Genomic DNA, 14,764 nt, shown 5'->3' with positions numbered 1-14,764 from the left:
TTCGAGAGGACCCTCAAGATTGGCCCTAAATAGAGAGAGTTCCTGGAGGTTTATAAGCATTCCCAGCTCACTCGGGATGGAACCCATGAGAGGGTTGAACCCAGGAGGAGAGGCAAGAGAAGGGGTCATGGGTGATGGCATCCTTGAATGCTATGAGAGCTTGGGCTTGGGCTTGCACTACCTCATTTAGAAGAAGAAGAGTGATGTAGAAATCATTTAGAAAGGTGTGCCAACCTCGACTAGAGAATTAATGATTTCTTTTCCTTTACTACTGATCCCATTATTTGGAAATTGAGCTTGCCACCTTCCACCCGGACTCCACCACCAACCACCCCTTTTTTTATAAGGCTGAGACACCATAGTTTAGCCAAATCTTGCTCAAGCTTCCAAAGGATAGAGAATTGATTCTTATTCTAGCATGCAAGATGCTATAGGACAATATTGGTTTGTTTCCAAGGAATCACCATGGAGCGAGAAAAGGAATTTTATCAACATTAAAGACCTCCATTACCTAGTAGATGGACCATACCATTACAAGATCATGGAGATAATTGTGCACCATGTCCAATGTGCACAACTTACAAGGACATTGAGATGCATGCATGTGTATAGGTTAGTCACTACTCATAGCTCAATTAAAGACCTCCATTACCTAGTAGATGGACCATACCATTACAAGATCATGGAGATAATTGTGCACCATGTCCAATGTGCACAACTTACAAGGACATTGAGATGCATGCATGTGTATAGGTTAGTCACTACTCATAGTTCAAGAAGAAGAACAAAGTCAAGATATGCATTGATTTTTGTAAGGTTAACAAAGACACTAGTTGAGATAACTACTTGATGTCATACCTCAAGCACCTCTTAACACATGCAACAAACAAAGAAGCATGTAGTTCCATTAACATATTCTCATGGTACAATCAAATGACTGTTGCACCCCAATATCAATATAGAGACAACCTTTGACACAAAGTTTGGCATTTTTCAGTACAAACAAATGCCATTTAAACCCACCAATGTCATAAGCAGTTTTAAACATGGGGCAAATCGCGTATCCATCTCCATGTAAATGGGTTCTATTGCAAGTCCATTCGGAAGAGCACTTAACCCTACTAAGTGATTGATTCAAAATGAGTGCAATATCAATTGCATTTTGACTCATTTTTTATGCGCAAATACATTTGCCTAACAAGGCTAAAGTTAAATGGATATCAAACGTGCCACCCCATAAACCAACAAGAAGGATGTGCATGCATGATGGGGTACACAAGTTATTATTAGTGTTTCACTAAAATGTTCGCCAAGAAGGTGCAACATTTCTCTATGGACTCCTTGAAGAGTTTAAATTGACCTAAGGAATGCACCAAATTGTTTCATTTACTCAAGGAATACTAACTAGAGCACCACCATCTTGATCACGAAGTTGGGAAAATGAGTTCATGTGCACCCAAACATGTCAGACTTTCACAATAGGTACAATCTTGGCTCAGCCTAGAGACAAAAAGATGCAAGTCCCTACTAGGTTGGCAAGCCATTAACCAAATCTAAAGGAACAAATTTATTCTACTATAGAAAAGAGTGGCACTAGCAATGATACATGTACATTTGTTGAAAAAATAAGTAGTGCGTGCGTCATAGTGAATGAATACATGAAAACAAGAACATTACATAAATGGAAAAGGGTAGATAGAGAGAGTATCTTCTATTTGTCCCACATAGAGAGGACGGGGAGGAAGGGAGGTATAATTAGAGGGCTGTGAACTGCAGGAAAACATACTTACCTGGGCGGGGTCTATCGGTGATCAGCAAGGCCGATGGCTTAGGGACGGCGCCTCCATTGCACTGCCGGAGGGGCTGTTTGCCCTAGCATCTCCCCAATGTGGGAGAGTGCACGTCATAATTTGTGGCAGCGGGGGCTCGCGTTCGCGCGGCCCCTTTCTCAATCAAATCAAATTCTGAATGTCATTCCGAAATTTTGGGTGTAAATAGATATGGGGAGTTTGTATCTATGTTGTAATGCAAATAACAGATATGGTGTAAACGTGACGTGGTAGAGGAAGTACATGTATGTTATGTAAATAAGACATATGGGGTGGAGTGGTCATGGATAAGTATATACAGCTGGCCGATGGCTTAGGACCGGCGCCTCCATTGCACTGCCGGAGGGGCTGTTTGCCCTAGCATCTCCCCAATGTGGGAGAGTGCACGTCATAATTTGTGGCAGCGGGGGCTCGCGTTCGCGCGGCCCCCTTCTCAAATAATCCAAAAGTCATCAAACTAGCTATCATGGTAATGGATCTATATACAGAATAGAGAGAAGAGAGTATCATGGAATTGTAAATGAATGTAATTCCTCACCCAATTCCCAGCGGAAATCTTTGGTTGGGGCCGATGCTGGGTTGTCTGATCGTCATGGAGAAATGAATGTATATATAATAGCGCGAGAGCATCATGGAATTGTAAATGGAGCCATATATATAAACCAGTCTGGGTGGGAGAGTGCAGGTCATAATTTGTGGCTGTGGGGGCTCACGTTCGCGCGGCCCCCTTCTCAAATAATCTCCAATCAATTAAACTCTGAATGTCCGAAAATTGAGTCTACCTGGACTGCGTAATGTGTAAATGACATATGGGGTATATATACTTTAGATGTATGTTATGTAAATAACAGACGTAACGGGGTAGAGGGAGTACAGTTATGTGATGTAAATTGGGACCGATTCACTCTGCGTAGATTGACTGAACGCAGAAACCCTGGAACTGGCAGGCGATCATGCTTTTCACATGATTTCTCGTTACTCATGTCAGCATTCTCACTTCTGGTACCTCCAGGTGTTGTCACCAACAACCTTCCTCGATTGACAGAACGTTCCGCTACTGACACTTGAAAAAGCTTCTTTCAAGGTCTCGTCGCTTCGGTGAATCACTTGAGCCCCGAGACATTTTCAGTGCCATGAAGCTAGACCAGTGAGCTATTACGCTTTCTTTGAAGGATGGCTGCTTCCAAGCCCACCCCCTGGTTGTCATCGCTCGATCACTTCCTTTTCCACTAAGTGATTGCTTAAGGACCTTAGCGTACGATCTGGGCTGTTTCCCTCTCGACTTTGGATCTTAGCACCCGAAGTCTGTCTGTACAAACCCAGCACAGCTGGGGTGGAGTCATGGATAAACAAACGATAGGGTAAAGATGGAGGCAAATATATATATATAATAGTCATGGAATGGATATGAGGCATAAATATATATATATATAGATCAGTCGGGTAGGAAGCATCACATGGCATGTCTATACAACCCTGATCACTCCTGGACATGCTAGATGCCGCCAAATTCTTACCATGATAAGAGTGCGTAGAATCAATGGGTACCCCAACCTTTACGAGAATTGTAAGCAAACGGGCAGTTATTTACCAGCCTTACACTACCTATTGCTTGCATTATTGATTTATTCATCATTTATACTTCAAGACAGAACATTTTGTTCGTGTTTGTAGTTGGGGGAGGGGGGGGCGCGCCTATATGACCCCGGCGTCAGTGCAATACCAAGGCGACGCACGCAGCTCCCAGAGACAGCAAGCTGCCTCGAACGGGTGCTGCCCCCATGAAAGAAATTAGGTTAATATCATGTGGCCTTATAGGCCACGTATCAGATATTAAACTGATAAGAACAGATACTACACTTGATCTTAGCCAAAAGGCCGAGAAAGGTATGATTTCTTCTGTGCTTCTACTTCCATACTTATAGGAGACACCAAAAAGTGGTTTTGTATGTGGGATATATATATATATCTACGTCTCTAACTGCTACATTGACCTTACTTCCCCGCTTCGAACACGAGACAACAACAACAATTATAGTACCATACAACCCACTAACCTTTCCGCAAGCTTTTACACTCCAAAGCTCATGTCGCGCTTCGTCCATGACGCCGCCACTTATCTCCACACTAAAGTGCCTTGATCTCTTTTCAACATGTGGCATATCACATTTTTGCCTCCCAACTCAAGAATGGAGTGAATCATAAGTAAATTATCCATGTTGCAAGACCACTACAGGGACACAATCAACGAATCATGCCAACTGTGGTAAGGGATGTACTAAACAAATTGTAGAGAGTCTTGGTTTTATGTGAACCCATTTAAATTCCACATTTCGGTTAAACATGTGTCCGTACTCCTTTATCCTCATTAATATTCTAATGCTCGAATCTTAATTTTTTGCAATTAACCTCTTTGCATGAGAGAGTGGGTGGCTTCACAAAGTGGTTAAATTGATAGAGATGGTTGTTTTCGAATGATTTTGTGCATGTGTGTATTGATTAAGTCATTAATTAAATGTGTATGCTACCTAGGTTAAGTCCTGGTGCCAATAACATCTTATAATTTAATTCTGTTATGAGTGAATATTTTTAGGTGAGACAACTTTTCTACGAGTGAACTAGTCTATCCGTCAACGAGCTCAAGGGTGATTGACACTCTCTTGCCCGACTCACCATACAGAGGGCATTAATCTACCCAAGCCTCAAAGTGACAAACCAACGAGGTAGATACATCCTACCATAAATAGTAAAAAAGAAACTTCAAATTTGGCACCATTTGTTTGTGGACTGAGTAAGAAGCATTCACTTGTTTATCAATGGATATGCCCTAATTAGAATAGCCCTATATTTGATTATTGTATGTCTTCTTCTCCAAACAATTGAATTAAAGGCATTGTGTTTATGCTCATCAAACCTAATTACTGGACAATTGTGTAATGATCAAGACCGTTGCGGTGCCGAAAAAGCAAGGTTGATGTTGCGGACTTGACTACCAAATGGAAATGAAAGGAGGCTAGATAGAGAGGAAAGTTGATTGATGACAAGTGTTGATTATATTTAAGTACTTTCATTTATCTCTCATTTACAATTGTAATGATAAGGTCTTCCCCCTAAGGTTTACAAGTTCTCCACCTTGCATTCCTACTAATCAATGGATGGTATTCAAGGTGTCACTATTTAAATGATAAGGTTTGGGAAGAAAACCCTTTTTTATAGATGCTTCATGAGGATACTCTCTTCTAAACTTAAATGAGGAGATGAGAATTCAATAAACCCAAAGAGACTCCATTACTATGCACTCCAAATATTCCCACAACAATTAGAACCTCGAACAAAGTTCCATGGGTTTTATCAATGCCTGTGAAGTAGCAATCGGAAGCATGTTCATGTAACTTTTTTGCTTTGAAGTGGTACTTAGGCAAAAGTTGTTCTAAGTGAAGCCAAACATTGCCCAATGTTTCAATTCATTCAAGTCAACTAAGGACATTACAATACTGTATAAAAAATGGAATAATGAGGGCATCCAAATTGTACAGAAAGACAAAGTAAAGATTTTATAAGCAAATGCCTCTTTTGGAGATCAATCATGATGTGATAAATTCAAAGTATATATACGAGAGAGAAAGTATATATACTATTGTAGGCAAACAGGCAGTTATCTACCAGCCCTACACTTTGCTTGTTCATGTTTAGGTCGTGCATTATTTACATTTGGGCATTGGGTCCGCATTAGTGGCCCAACCAGAGAATAGAGAGCTTATGGCTGTGAAGATTATGGGTGATTATAGTGGGGTGTATGATCTCAGCGTCAGTGATCTACCAACACCACAGACAGATGGTATGATAGACGAAAAAACAAATGCTAGCTCAATAAAATAAGAGATCATCGATAAGCTTAACCATTAGGCCATGGACTTTTATTCAATTTTTTCTATTTACATATTTACATTGTTTTCTTTTATGGTTGTCCTTATAAGGACCGGGTACGGCAGACGAATATGCCAAGTGCAAGTCCAGTCGGATAGCCCACCAGAAGCGCCCATGGAGATACGAACTCATTGAACCAAATCACGATCAATTGCTGTGTTTGCCTGGCAGTGGTGCCCACATCACTACTAGCATCATCAATGCTTGTGTTGCAGGAGGTGGAAAGAGGGTAGCCACACAGGCCCGGGTTGTTCTCAAAGCTGGCAGATGAGAACCTGGTATTGAAGTTGTTCTGTGTGGGGATTGGTCCTTCCAGTTGGTTGTGGGCCAGGTTTAGAGTAGAGAGGCTGCCCAGAGACGTGAGATCTTGTGGGATGCCACCGCTGAGCTGGTTGTAGGAGAGATCCAGCACCTCCAACTCCATCAATCTCCCAAATGTACCCGCAGGTATTGTGCCGCTGATTCGGTTGTGGGACAGGTTGGCTCCTGTCAGACCTTGCAGCTCCCCGAAGCTCTCTGGAATTTCGCCTTCCAGATCATTCAGGGACACATCAAAGTAGATACGGGTACTCAGAACATATTTGAGAATGAAGACAGTGTTCTTGAGAATGACCGGCACCTCCTCGTAGAGGGTAGTCTGGTTCCTGTCTGAGCTTTCATTGAGCTTGAAGTATGAGAGGTGCGTTAGAGACGCAGGGAAGCGGCCGCTGAAGCGATTGTTGGAGAGGTCCAGTGCCTGCAGACTGGGAAGCTTCCAAACCCAACCGGGGATGTCGCCGCTAAGCTGGTTGTAGCTCACCGAGAGCACCCTGAGCTTGGATAAACCAGTTATCTCAGCAGTAGTAGTATTGCCTAAGGATCCGGTGAGATATTTGTTCCCCTGCACATCGAAGATGACCAGTTCCTTATTCTCCGTAATGCCAGCAGGTAGGCCCCCTTCTAAAGCATTTCCATAGGCACCAAAAGTCTGGAGGTTGGGCATCTTGGACAGGTCCAAGCTCTCTATCTTCCCACTCAAATTGTTTTGAGAGAGTCGTAATGTCAGAAGACCAGACAGATTATGTAAAGCGTCAACAGGGACGATCCCTTCCAGGCTGTTTGTGGAGAGGTCTAATTTCTGCAGCTTTATCAATGCCCCGATTTCGAGAGGAATGTATCCAGAAAGCTCATTGTTATTTAATGTTAAGCTCTCTGTGTTTATTAGGCGGCCGAGAGATGGAGGAATGCTTCCTGTGAGGTTGTTTTGTCCAAGATCTAGGTTTGTGAGAGCTTCCAAGCTCCCCAAGCACGCTGGTATACTGCCCTTAAAGTTGTTGGTACCCAAAACTAGCGTTTGCAGGCTTGCGATGCCACAAAAGGAGGAAGATATGGATCCCTCCAGAGCATTGCTACCGAGATGGAGAGTAGTGAGGGTGCTGTATTGTGCCAGGCCTTGGAGGAGTTGTTCTGGGATTGTTCCATTCAGATCATTAGAACCTAAATGGAGTAGTTCCAGGTGGGGAAGCTGACCCATCTGTGGTGGAATGGACCCTGTTAAGTGGTTATACTCGAGGTTCAGATGTTGTAGATCTGGAAAATTCCAGCCGAACTCAGGAGGAAAGGTGGCTTCCAATCCGCAGTAAGTCAGATCCAAGTATTGAAGCTGCGTTAAATTCTGCAATGCTTTCGTAGGGAACCCCCCGTCAAGGTGGCTAAGCTGCCATGCCAGCGTTTGCAGGTTTGGCATTCTACTGAAACATTCAGGTATGCTCCCTGTAAGACCCGGGGACAGGGGATATTCTGGTGGAAGGAAGGTGAAGAGATCAGATTGGGGCATCCACCCCACGTCGAACCATTCCATTTGGGTACAGTTGCAAAGCGCAACGGGAACTGGACCCTCAAGGTTGGCCGTAAAGAGAGAGAGTACCTGGAGGTTTATGAGCATTCCCAGCTCACTGGGGATGGAACCCATGAGAGGGTTGAACCCCAGCCGAAGGTCGGTGAGTTGTGAGCAGCTACCGAGCGCAGCTGGTATCTTGCCTGTCAGGTTGTTGCTCTGGAGGTACAAGGTCTGTAGCTGGGTGAGGTTGCCGAGGCTAGAAGGGATGGGGCCTTCCAGACTTGTGTGAGAGAGATCCAGATTCTGCAGAGAGGCACAGGTGCCAATAGAAGCAGGAATGTGGCCAGTGAGATTTATGCCATCTATGTACATGTCTTCGATGGTAGATCCAGCAGCGCTACAGAAACCAAAAGTGGATGGCAGTGACCCGTGGAGCTTGTAGGGGCGTGGATCGTAGGGATTATTATCCACGGTCTCTATCACATTAAGATCTTGGATTACCAGCGTTTGGAGGTGAGGAAGCTGCCAAATGGATGGAGGGATGGAACCTTGTAGACCCGCGACAGTCAAGGACAAGATCTGCAACTGTTGGCAATCTCCCAAGGAAGAGGGAAAGGATGCCCCGGATGCATCAAGGCCAAACAGTACAAACGCCTCAATGGTAGCACAGAAAGAGAAATTAGCAGTCGCTGGAAAAGAGGTGGGCGAGATGCTGAGAAGTGGAGGTGAGGAGTCGGACCAGGTGTCAGTGATGTAGAGTTGCTGAAGAGCCGGGAGATGGGTCCACAGCTCTGGAGGAACAAGGCCGCTGAGGCCAGTGTGTCTGAGGCGCAGGGTTTGGAGGTTGGGGGAGTTGAGGATAAGGGAAGGGGGTATGTCACCAGAGAGCAGGGCGTTGTAGCTGAGGTCGAGGTATGTGAGGCTGGAGGAGTTGGGTTGTTGGGTGAAGAAGAGGGAAGAAGAGAGAGGGCCTGAGAAGTTGTTGTAGGAGAGATCGAGAAGAGAAAGGGAAGGGAGGAGAGCCAGAGAAGGGGAGATGGAACCAGAGAGGTTGCAGGAGGAGAGGTTGAGGGAGGTGATGTGGAAGCTGTCATCACAGAGCAGGCCGTACCAGCCGGCAGTGCCGTTAGAGGGGCAGTAGGAGGGTGGTGCCGTGGTGTGGACAACATCATTAGTAGAGTTGGAGGAGGTGGAGTTGGAGGTGGAGTTGGAGGTGGTGGTGGTGGTGGTGGTGGTCCAGGAGGAGAGGCAAGAAGAGGGGTCGTGGGTGACGGCATCCTTAATTGTCGCGAGAGCTTTTGCTTGTGCTACCACTATGTCATCGGAGGAGGTGGGAGCGGTCGCGGTCGCCACAATCTCCGCTGAATGTATGATGAGAATAAGGATTGAGAGGAGAGGGAGAGTGCATGGGAGGCTCTGCATCTCGTGAAAACGGAATATTAAGGATGGTCGAAACCAGCCGAGGAGGAATGGAGTGTTGGATACGATGGAGGAGGGGGAGTGAGTGAGTGAAAGAGATGGAAGTTTTGGAATAGAGGAAACCAACTGCAACCAACGTGATGAATACGTTTGAAGATGGGAAGGGGAGTGATGAACAGCAATGGATTCTTTGCGGAGTAATTGATTACGTCAAAGAAGCAGAATGAGTCATTCATTTAGAGAGTAACTCCCGATCCAGACGTAAGGCTCCCCACGTAAGACTCCCCATGGACTTTGACGCCACCCACTATCCCACATGACAAAGCTGACCCCACCACAGATTCGCAATTTCCTGGTCAATCTTCACTTGAACCCTCCATTTCCCCCATGCCACAACCTACATATAGCTATGTAGGATTTAGGGTTAAACACATAAGTTAATTAACTACACACAATCTCTCTCTCAAACACACACACACACAAAGCATATATAAACATATATACATACATATTGATACAATCATACACACATAAATATAATTATACACACATAAAGTAATAAAAACATTTATACATACACTGAACGCATTGATTTAACACATATTCATTAAATCATGCACATATATGTACATATTCATACAATCAATTATACATCCAAACATCCATTCATACACACACAAACATACATCAAATATTCCGTGTTAACACAAATTTATTAAATCATACCAGTACACATACATTTCACATTCATTGTCACATGTTAACTCTCTCTAGTAATAGATTATTACAGTTAACCAAATATGTAAACAACATAGTACATATAAAGAAAGACAATCACCATTTCCATTATAAAGAAAGTATACAACACACATACAAGAGGCAGAGTGATTAAGGTTTTGCTAATTAGCGCTTAACCTTACTCACTCTGAAACTCAAGTGGAAGATTCAGGAGATGGAATTAGAGCTCTAAATAAAGCTATGTTAAAAGGAGAAAACCCAAGAAGATATAAGAACTACCAAAGTCACCAAATACATGACTTTTATAAATTTTTAAAATGGGTTTGGGACACTTTCATATTAGAGTGGGCATTTGCCCTCTAGCTTTCAGTGAGATTTATTCTATCCCTCTTTTTCTAGAGTTCATTTGAGCTTCCAATATATTTTGGTTCTCGATGTCTTTGTAGTTTTTGCTATGAATGGCGGGTATTGAACATTCCCCCTAGCATAATGATTGCACACTCTTGGGTGCACAACATTGGGAGTAGAGAATAGGCGAATGGAGTCAAAATGGGTCTTGATGCAGATGGGGGGGGGGGGGGGGCGGGGCGGGGCATGGGGTGTTGTTGGGAAGGGGTGGAGTTGTGTTGTTGAGGATGGAGTAGGTGGGGCTTGGAGCACAATTGAGAGGATGTTGAAGGCAATGGGGGAGGCGTTGGAAGTTGAGAGGGGGAAGTTTGACGTATTGCATCTAGGAGGTGCCGAGGAATTCTTTTACATTGTTTGCTAGCCAATTATGGGCATTGCAGATATTCCTTGAACACCTTCTTTGTGGTCAACAAAACCAAAAGAGCTTGTTTCATTTGTTACATGATTACTCAAGGTGTACAAGGGAGTTATAAATAGCTTTGTTTGGTATGAAGTTGTCCTTGTGTACACAAGTACTGCTCAAACCATATGTGATGGTATGGCATTTTATTCGCTCTTGACGAGGTTTGTCGAACCCTCTTTGCATACTCAAGTGGAGTTGAGCTATTTTGTTGGAGTTGGGAAGCTGGTGCGCATTTGTCTTAGGTGTCGTTCTAGTACTTGCTTGGTTGTGCATAGGACACTAATATGCTTTTCTAGCTCCGCCCTCCTTTTGCACGCTAGAGGTTATATTTATTCAATCTTTCATGGCCTCCACTTTGGCTAAGAGCATGACTAGTTTAGTTTTGAGTTGTCCTATTTGATTTTGAAGTGTGTTGGCTTCTGTTCTTGCATGGTCAAGGTAGGGATTTTGTTTTTTTGGTCTCTAGTCCAAACGTCTAGTTGTGGTTATAATTGTGTAACCTTCACAACATGAAGTGTTTTGGCTTGTCGAGTGTCCTTTGTTAGATGGACAAACGTGATGGTTGAGAGTTCCATGTGCACTCAGGTATCGTCGTATCTTTGTGGGTCTCCAATTTGCTTTATATCCTCCAATGGTTAGTGTGTTCAATTTGAGCTAGGGGATTGTGGTGGGCCTTTGGGTTGTAGTTGTCAATTAGGTGTTGCTTGTGTCGGGCTCACGTTGTTGTGTTCTAAGAGAGCCACTTTTCGTTGTGTGATGGTTGTGTTTTGCATTATGTATCTGTTGGTGGGGTATGATGCTCTTCTTTTGTGCAACACATGATTGTGTTGGGGGTAGTCCATGTGTGGTTTCTATGTGCATGAACAAGAACGTGTTTTATGTATTAATGGAGTTATGACTCCCATCAATATCATTGGGTTGAGGATCTGGATCAACGTATACTCTATTAGTAGAGAATATGGCAATAGTGGATGTCGGTCACTCATGAGCTACTAGCTTAAGTAACCCTAGTGGTTCTCTCTCTCGCTTGATCGTTCATTCTTGATAGAGTATACTAATTAACATTAGGGAAAAGTACCAGGATACCCCTGAAAGTTCGTCTATTTACCAGAATGCCCCCGGAAATTCCAAATTTACCAAACTACCCCTATGTCCAAAAAAAGACTCTTTATAAAGTAAGTATACACTCAAATCTACAAGCCTTATTTACCAGAGTACCCTTAAACCTAAACTTATTTACCATAATGCCACTATATACCTATTTTGACCAATTTATACCACTTTTATTTTTCAAAATACATCATCAATCAAACTAAATTATCAAAATTATATTATATATCAATAATTTCAATTGAAAGGTCACCTTAAAATCCAATTCTATGAATTTACACCGAGTTATAAATTTTTTGATTGAAGTGACCAAAATTTAATCTTAAAACCAAAACATTTGATCACACACCAAATTTTACCATTGGGATGCCATTTTGAAGCCAAATTCCATGAATTTACGAATTCACAAACAATTTGCAGCCAAAATGTTAAACCAAATCTCATGAAAAACATTGCTACCAAAATGTCATTTTAAACGAAATCTCACATAACACTTTGCTATTAAAATGCCATCTTAAACCAAATTTCATGGTTTTAAACTAAATTTTGTTAGCAAAATGCAATCACAACTAAATCTCCTCAATCTTATCAATTTCAAAAATACTCGCAAACCAAAATTAATTATCGAAATGTAATAATTACATGTTAATTTTGACCCGTCTATAAAAAGTGTAATTCCAAAAATATCCACACAATCAAATATATCTATCGACTCAACAAAATATCTAATAATGCACAAGATAACCCCATATCTTGATGATGAAGATGATTGATAAACCCAATGAAGAAGAAAGAAAAGAAAGACTACATTGTTAGGTACAAAGGACCCAAACAATCGTGTAAGTAAAGAAATTTGTGTTTGAAGGGTATTTTGGTAAATAGGGCTTGTAGATTTGAGTGTATAATTACTTTATAATGTGTATTTTTTTGGACATAGAGGTAGTAGTTTGGTAAATTTGGAACTTCCAGGGACATTCTGGTAAATAGACGAACTTCCAGGGGTATCCTGGTACTTTTCCCTTAACATTACATACGTGAAAAGAGTAAGAGATAATGCACACAACTTATTATGAAAGAGTGTGTCACACACTTACAAGAATGAAGTGATTAGAGTTTGGCTTAATTAGCTCTTAACCCTAATCAGTGTTAAACTCAAATTAAAGATTAAGGAGGGGTTGTACTAAATCTCGTTGTAGTTGGTGGGTAAAATGTTCATACAAGTTCACAAACCAACAAGTTGGCATAACTAATGTGTGTCGTCAAACAAGGGTCCACCTCTTCATTGGAGAAGTCATTTGGCACACAAATTCGTGTGTCCCCCATTTCTCGTCTAGACAACTTTTCCAATGTTGGATGCAACATTTGAACCATGTGGAATATTGCCCCTCTCAAATTCCTCGAGGATTAGCATCCAACACAAATTTGGTGGTTAGGATGTGAGTTTCCATGTACAATAATAATGGGTAGTGAGTAGTGCCCACTCACTCATGAACTAGTTTCATTTTGCTTCGTATAGCATCTAAGAAGCAACACATGTACCCACATTATGTATATCATAGATTGTGCAATGAGGGAAACATCACGGGATAGGATGGTTAGTAAAAGTAGTAGTAGTGGTAGCGTTGAGTGTGTCATGGCGAAGGGAATGCGTACATATAACATACAAAAAGAGCGGAAATGGAAAAGTGAAGATAGAGAGTGTACCTTCTATTTGTCCCACATAGAGAGGACGGGGAGGAAGGGAGGTATAAATTGAGTGGTTTGAGCTGCAGCAAAACATACTTACCTGGGCGGGGTCTATCGGTGATCAACAAGGTCGATGGCTTAGGGCCGGCGCCTCCATTGCACTGCCGGAGGGGCTGTTTGCCCTAACATCTCCCCAATGTGGGAGAGTGCACGTCATAATTTGTGGCAGCGGGGGCTCGCGTTCGCGCGGCCCCCCTTTCAATTTATCTCCAAAATCAAATTGGGCCCTTCTAAGCTTTTGGAAAGTGAGTTTTAATATTAGAAATTTGGGAGCACGATTATGCAATTCAAAAAACAGATGGACTAAAACAATAGGTGGAGATGGAGAAAGAGTGCATACATAATAGAGAGACAGAATCATGGATTGTATATGGACGCGCATATATATATATATGGCAGCACATGGCATGTCTATGCACCCATGATCACTGCTAGACATGCTATGCATAGAACCCATGATTACCAAATTCTTACCATGATACGGTGCAGAGCATCATGGGTATGCATACCCCATCGAATAGGAAGTGTAAAGAGAAGTGTAACAAACGGGCAGTTATCTACCAACCCTTTAGTACCCATTGCTTGTTTAGGTTCAGGTTTGCATTATTTACATTTTGGGCTTTGGGTCCGCATTAGTGGCCCGAACAAAGGATAGAGAGTTTGTGGGATTGAAGGTAATGCATGACCCAATGCCCAAAATGTAAACTGGAAGAATGTTGAAATGTATTCGTGCCGATAATGGCGGTGAATATGAAGGATGATTTGAGGAATATTGTCATGAGCATGGTATTAGACTAGAGAGAAGTGTCCTGAAAACACCTCAACACAATGGTGTGGCTGAGAGGATGAATATGACAATTTGTGAGTGGATAAGATGTATGTTATCCCACCCAAAATTGCCTAAATCCTTTTTGGGGTGAATCAATGAGGACTACAATTGACCTCATAAACCTATTTCCGTCAGCCCCCTTGGATGACGATGTTCCCGAGAGGGTTTGGACCGGTAAAGATGTGTCATACAAACATTTGAGAGTGTTTGGATGTAGGGCCTACATTCACATCCCAAAAGATGAAAGATCCAAGCTTGATGACAAATGCAAACCATGCATATTCTTGGGATACAACCATGAGGAATTCGGCTATAGACTTTATGACCCAGTAGAGAAGAAGGTCATTAGAAGCAGGGATGTGGTATTCCTTGAGGATCAGATCTTACAAGATTCGGAGCTAAATGAAATGCAGGATCTCACCCCTGATTTTTCAGTCACTGAACACCCAATTCCTACCCCAGACACACAAGGTCATGGGGGAGATATCGAGGAGTATGATGATATGGTTGATGATGCAACTGACGATGATGATGGG

General features: G+C 42.6%; 1 protein-coding gene, 3 non-coding genes and 1 pseudogene across 4 annotated transcripts; 3 read left to right on the top strand and 2 right to left on the bottom strand.

Moving 5' to 3' along the window:
- The first annotated feature begins 1,782 nt into the window (after positions 1 to 1,782).
- LOC147852720 (U1 spliceosomal RNA) lies at positions 1,783 to 1,947 on the top strand. The gene has a single exon (XR_015531347.1). It is a non-coding gene; the product is annotated as a U1 spliceosomal RNA (small nuclear RNA).
- Positions 1,948 to 2,122: 175 nt separating this feature from the next.
- Positions 2,123 to 2,261, top strand: LOC147852719 (U1 spliceosomal RNA; annotated as a pseudogene).
- Positions 2,262 to 3,513: 1,252 nt separating this feature from the next.
- LOC147852718 (U2 spliceosomal RNA) lies at positions 3,514 to 3,720 on the bottom strand. The gene has a single exon (XR_015531357.1). It is a non-coding gene; the product is annotated as a U2 spliceosomal RNA (small nuclear RNA).
- Positions 3,721 to 5,719: 1,999 nt separating this feature from the next.
- LOC147852717 (uncharacterized) lies at positions 5,720 to 9,086 on the bottom strand. The gene has a single exon (XM_087332973.1). It carries the CDS (start codon positions 8,995 to 8,997, stop codon positions 5,800 to 5,802), a length of 3,198 nt encoding a protein of 1,065 aa, XP_087189099.1. The 5' UTR covers positions 8,998 to 9,086; the 3' UTR covers positions 5,720 to 5,799.
- A 4,345-nt stretch (positions 9,087 to 13,431) lies between these two features.
- Positions 13,432 to 13,596, top strand: LOC147852716 (U1 spliceosomal RNA). The gene has a single exon (XR_015531367.1). It is a non-coding gene; the product is annotated as a U1 spliceosomal RNA (small nuclear RNA).
- Positions 13,597 to 14,764: the final 1,168 nt, after the last annotated feature.

The sequence above is a fragment of the Azolla caroliniana genome, unplaced genomic scaffold, assembly GCF_043228905.1.
Source record: "Azolla caroliniana isolate FFs.n. ecotype wild unplaced genomic scaffold, voAzoCaro1.0.p SCAF_17, whole genome shotgun sequence".
NCBI classification, from domain to species: Eukaryota; Viridiplantae; Streptophyta; class Polypodiopsida; order Salviniales; family Salviniaceae; genus Azolla; species Azolla caroliniana.
The sequence above is the reverse complement of the archived record's forward strand: the minus strand, read 5'-3'. Positions and strand labels throughout refer to the sequence as shown.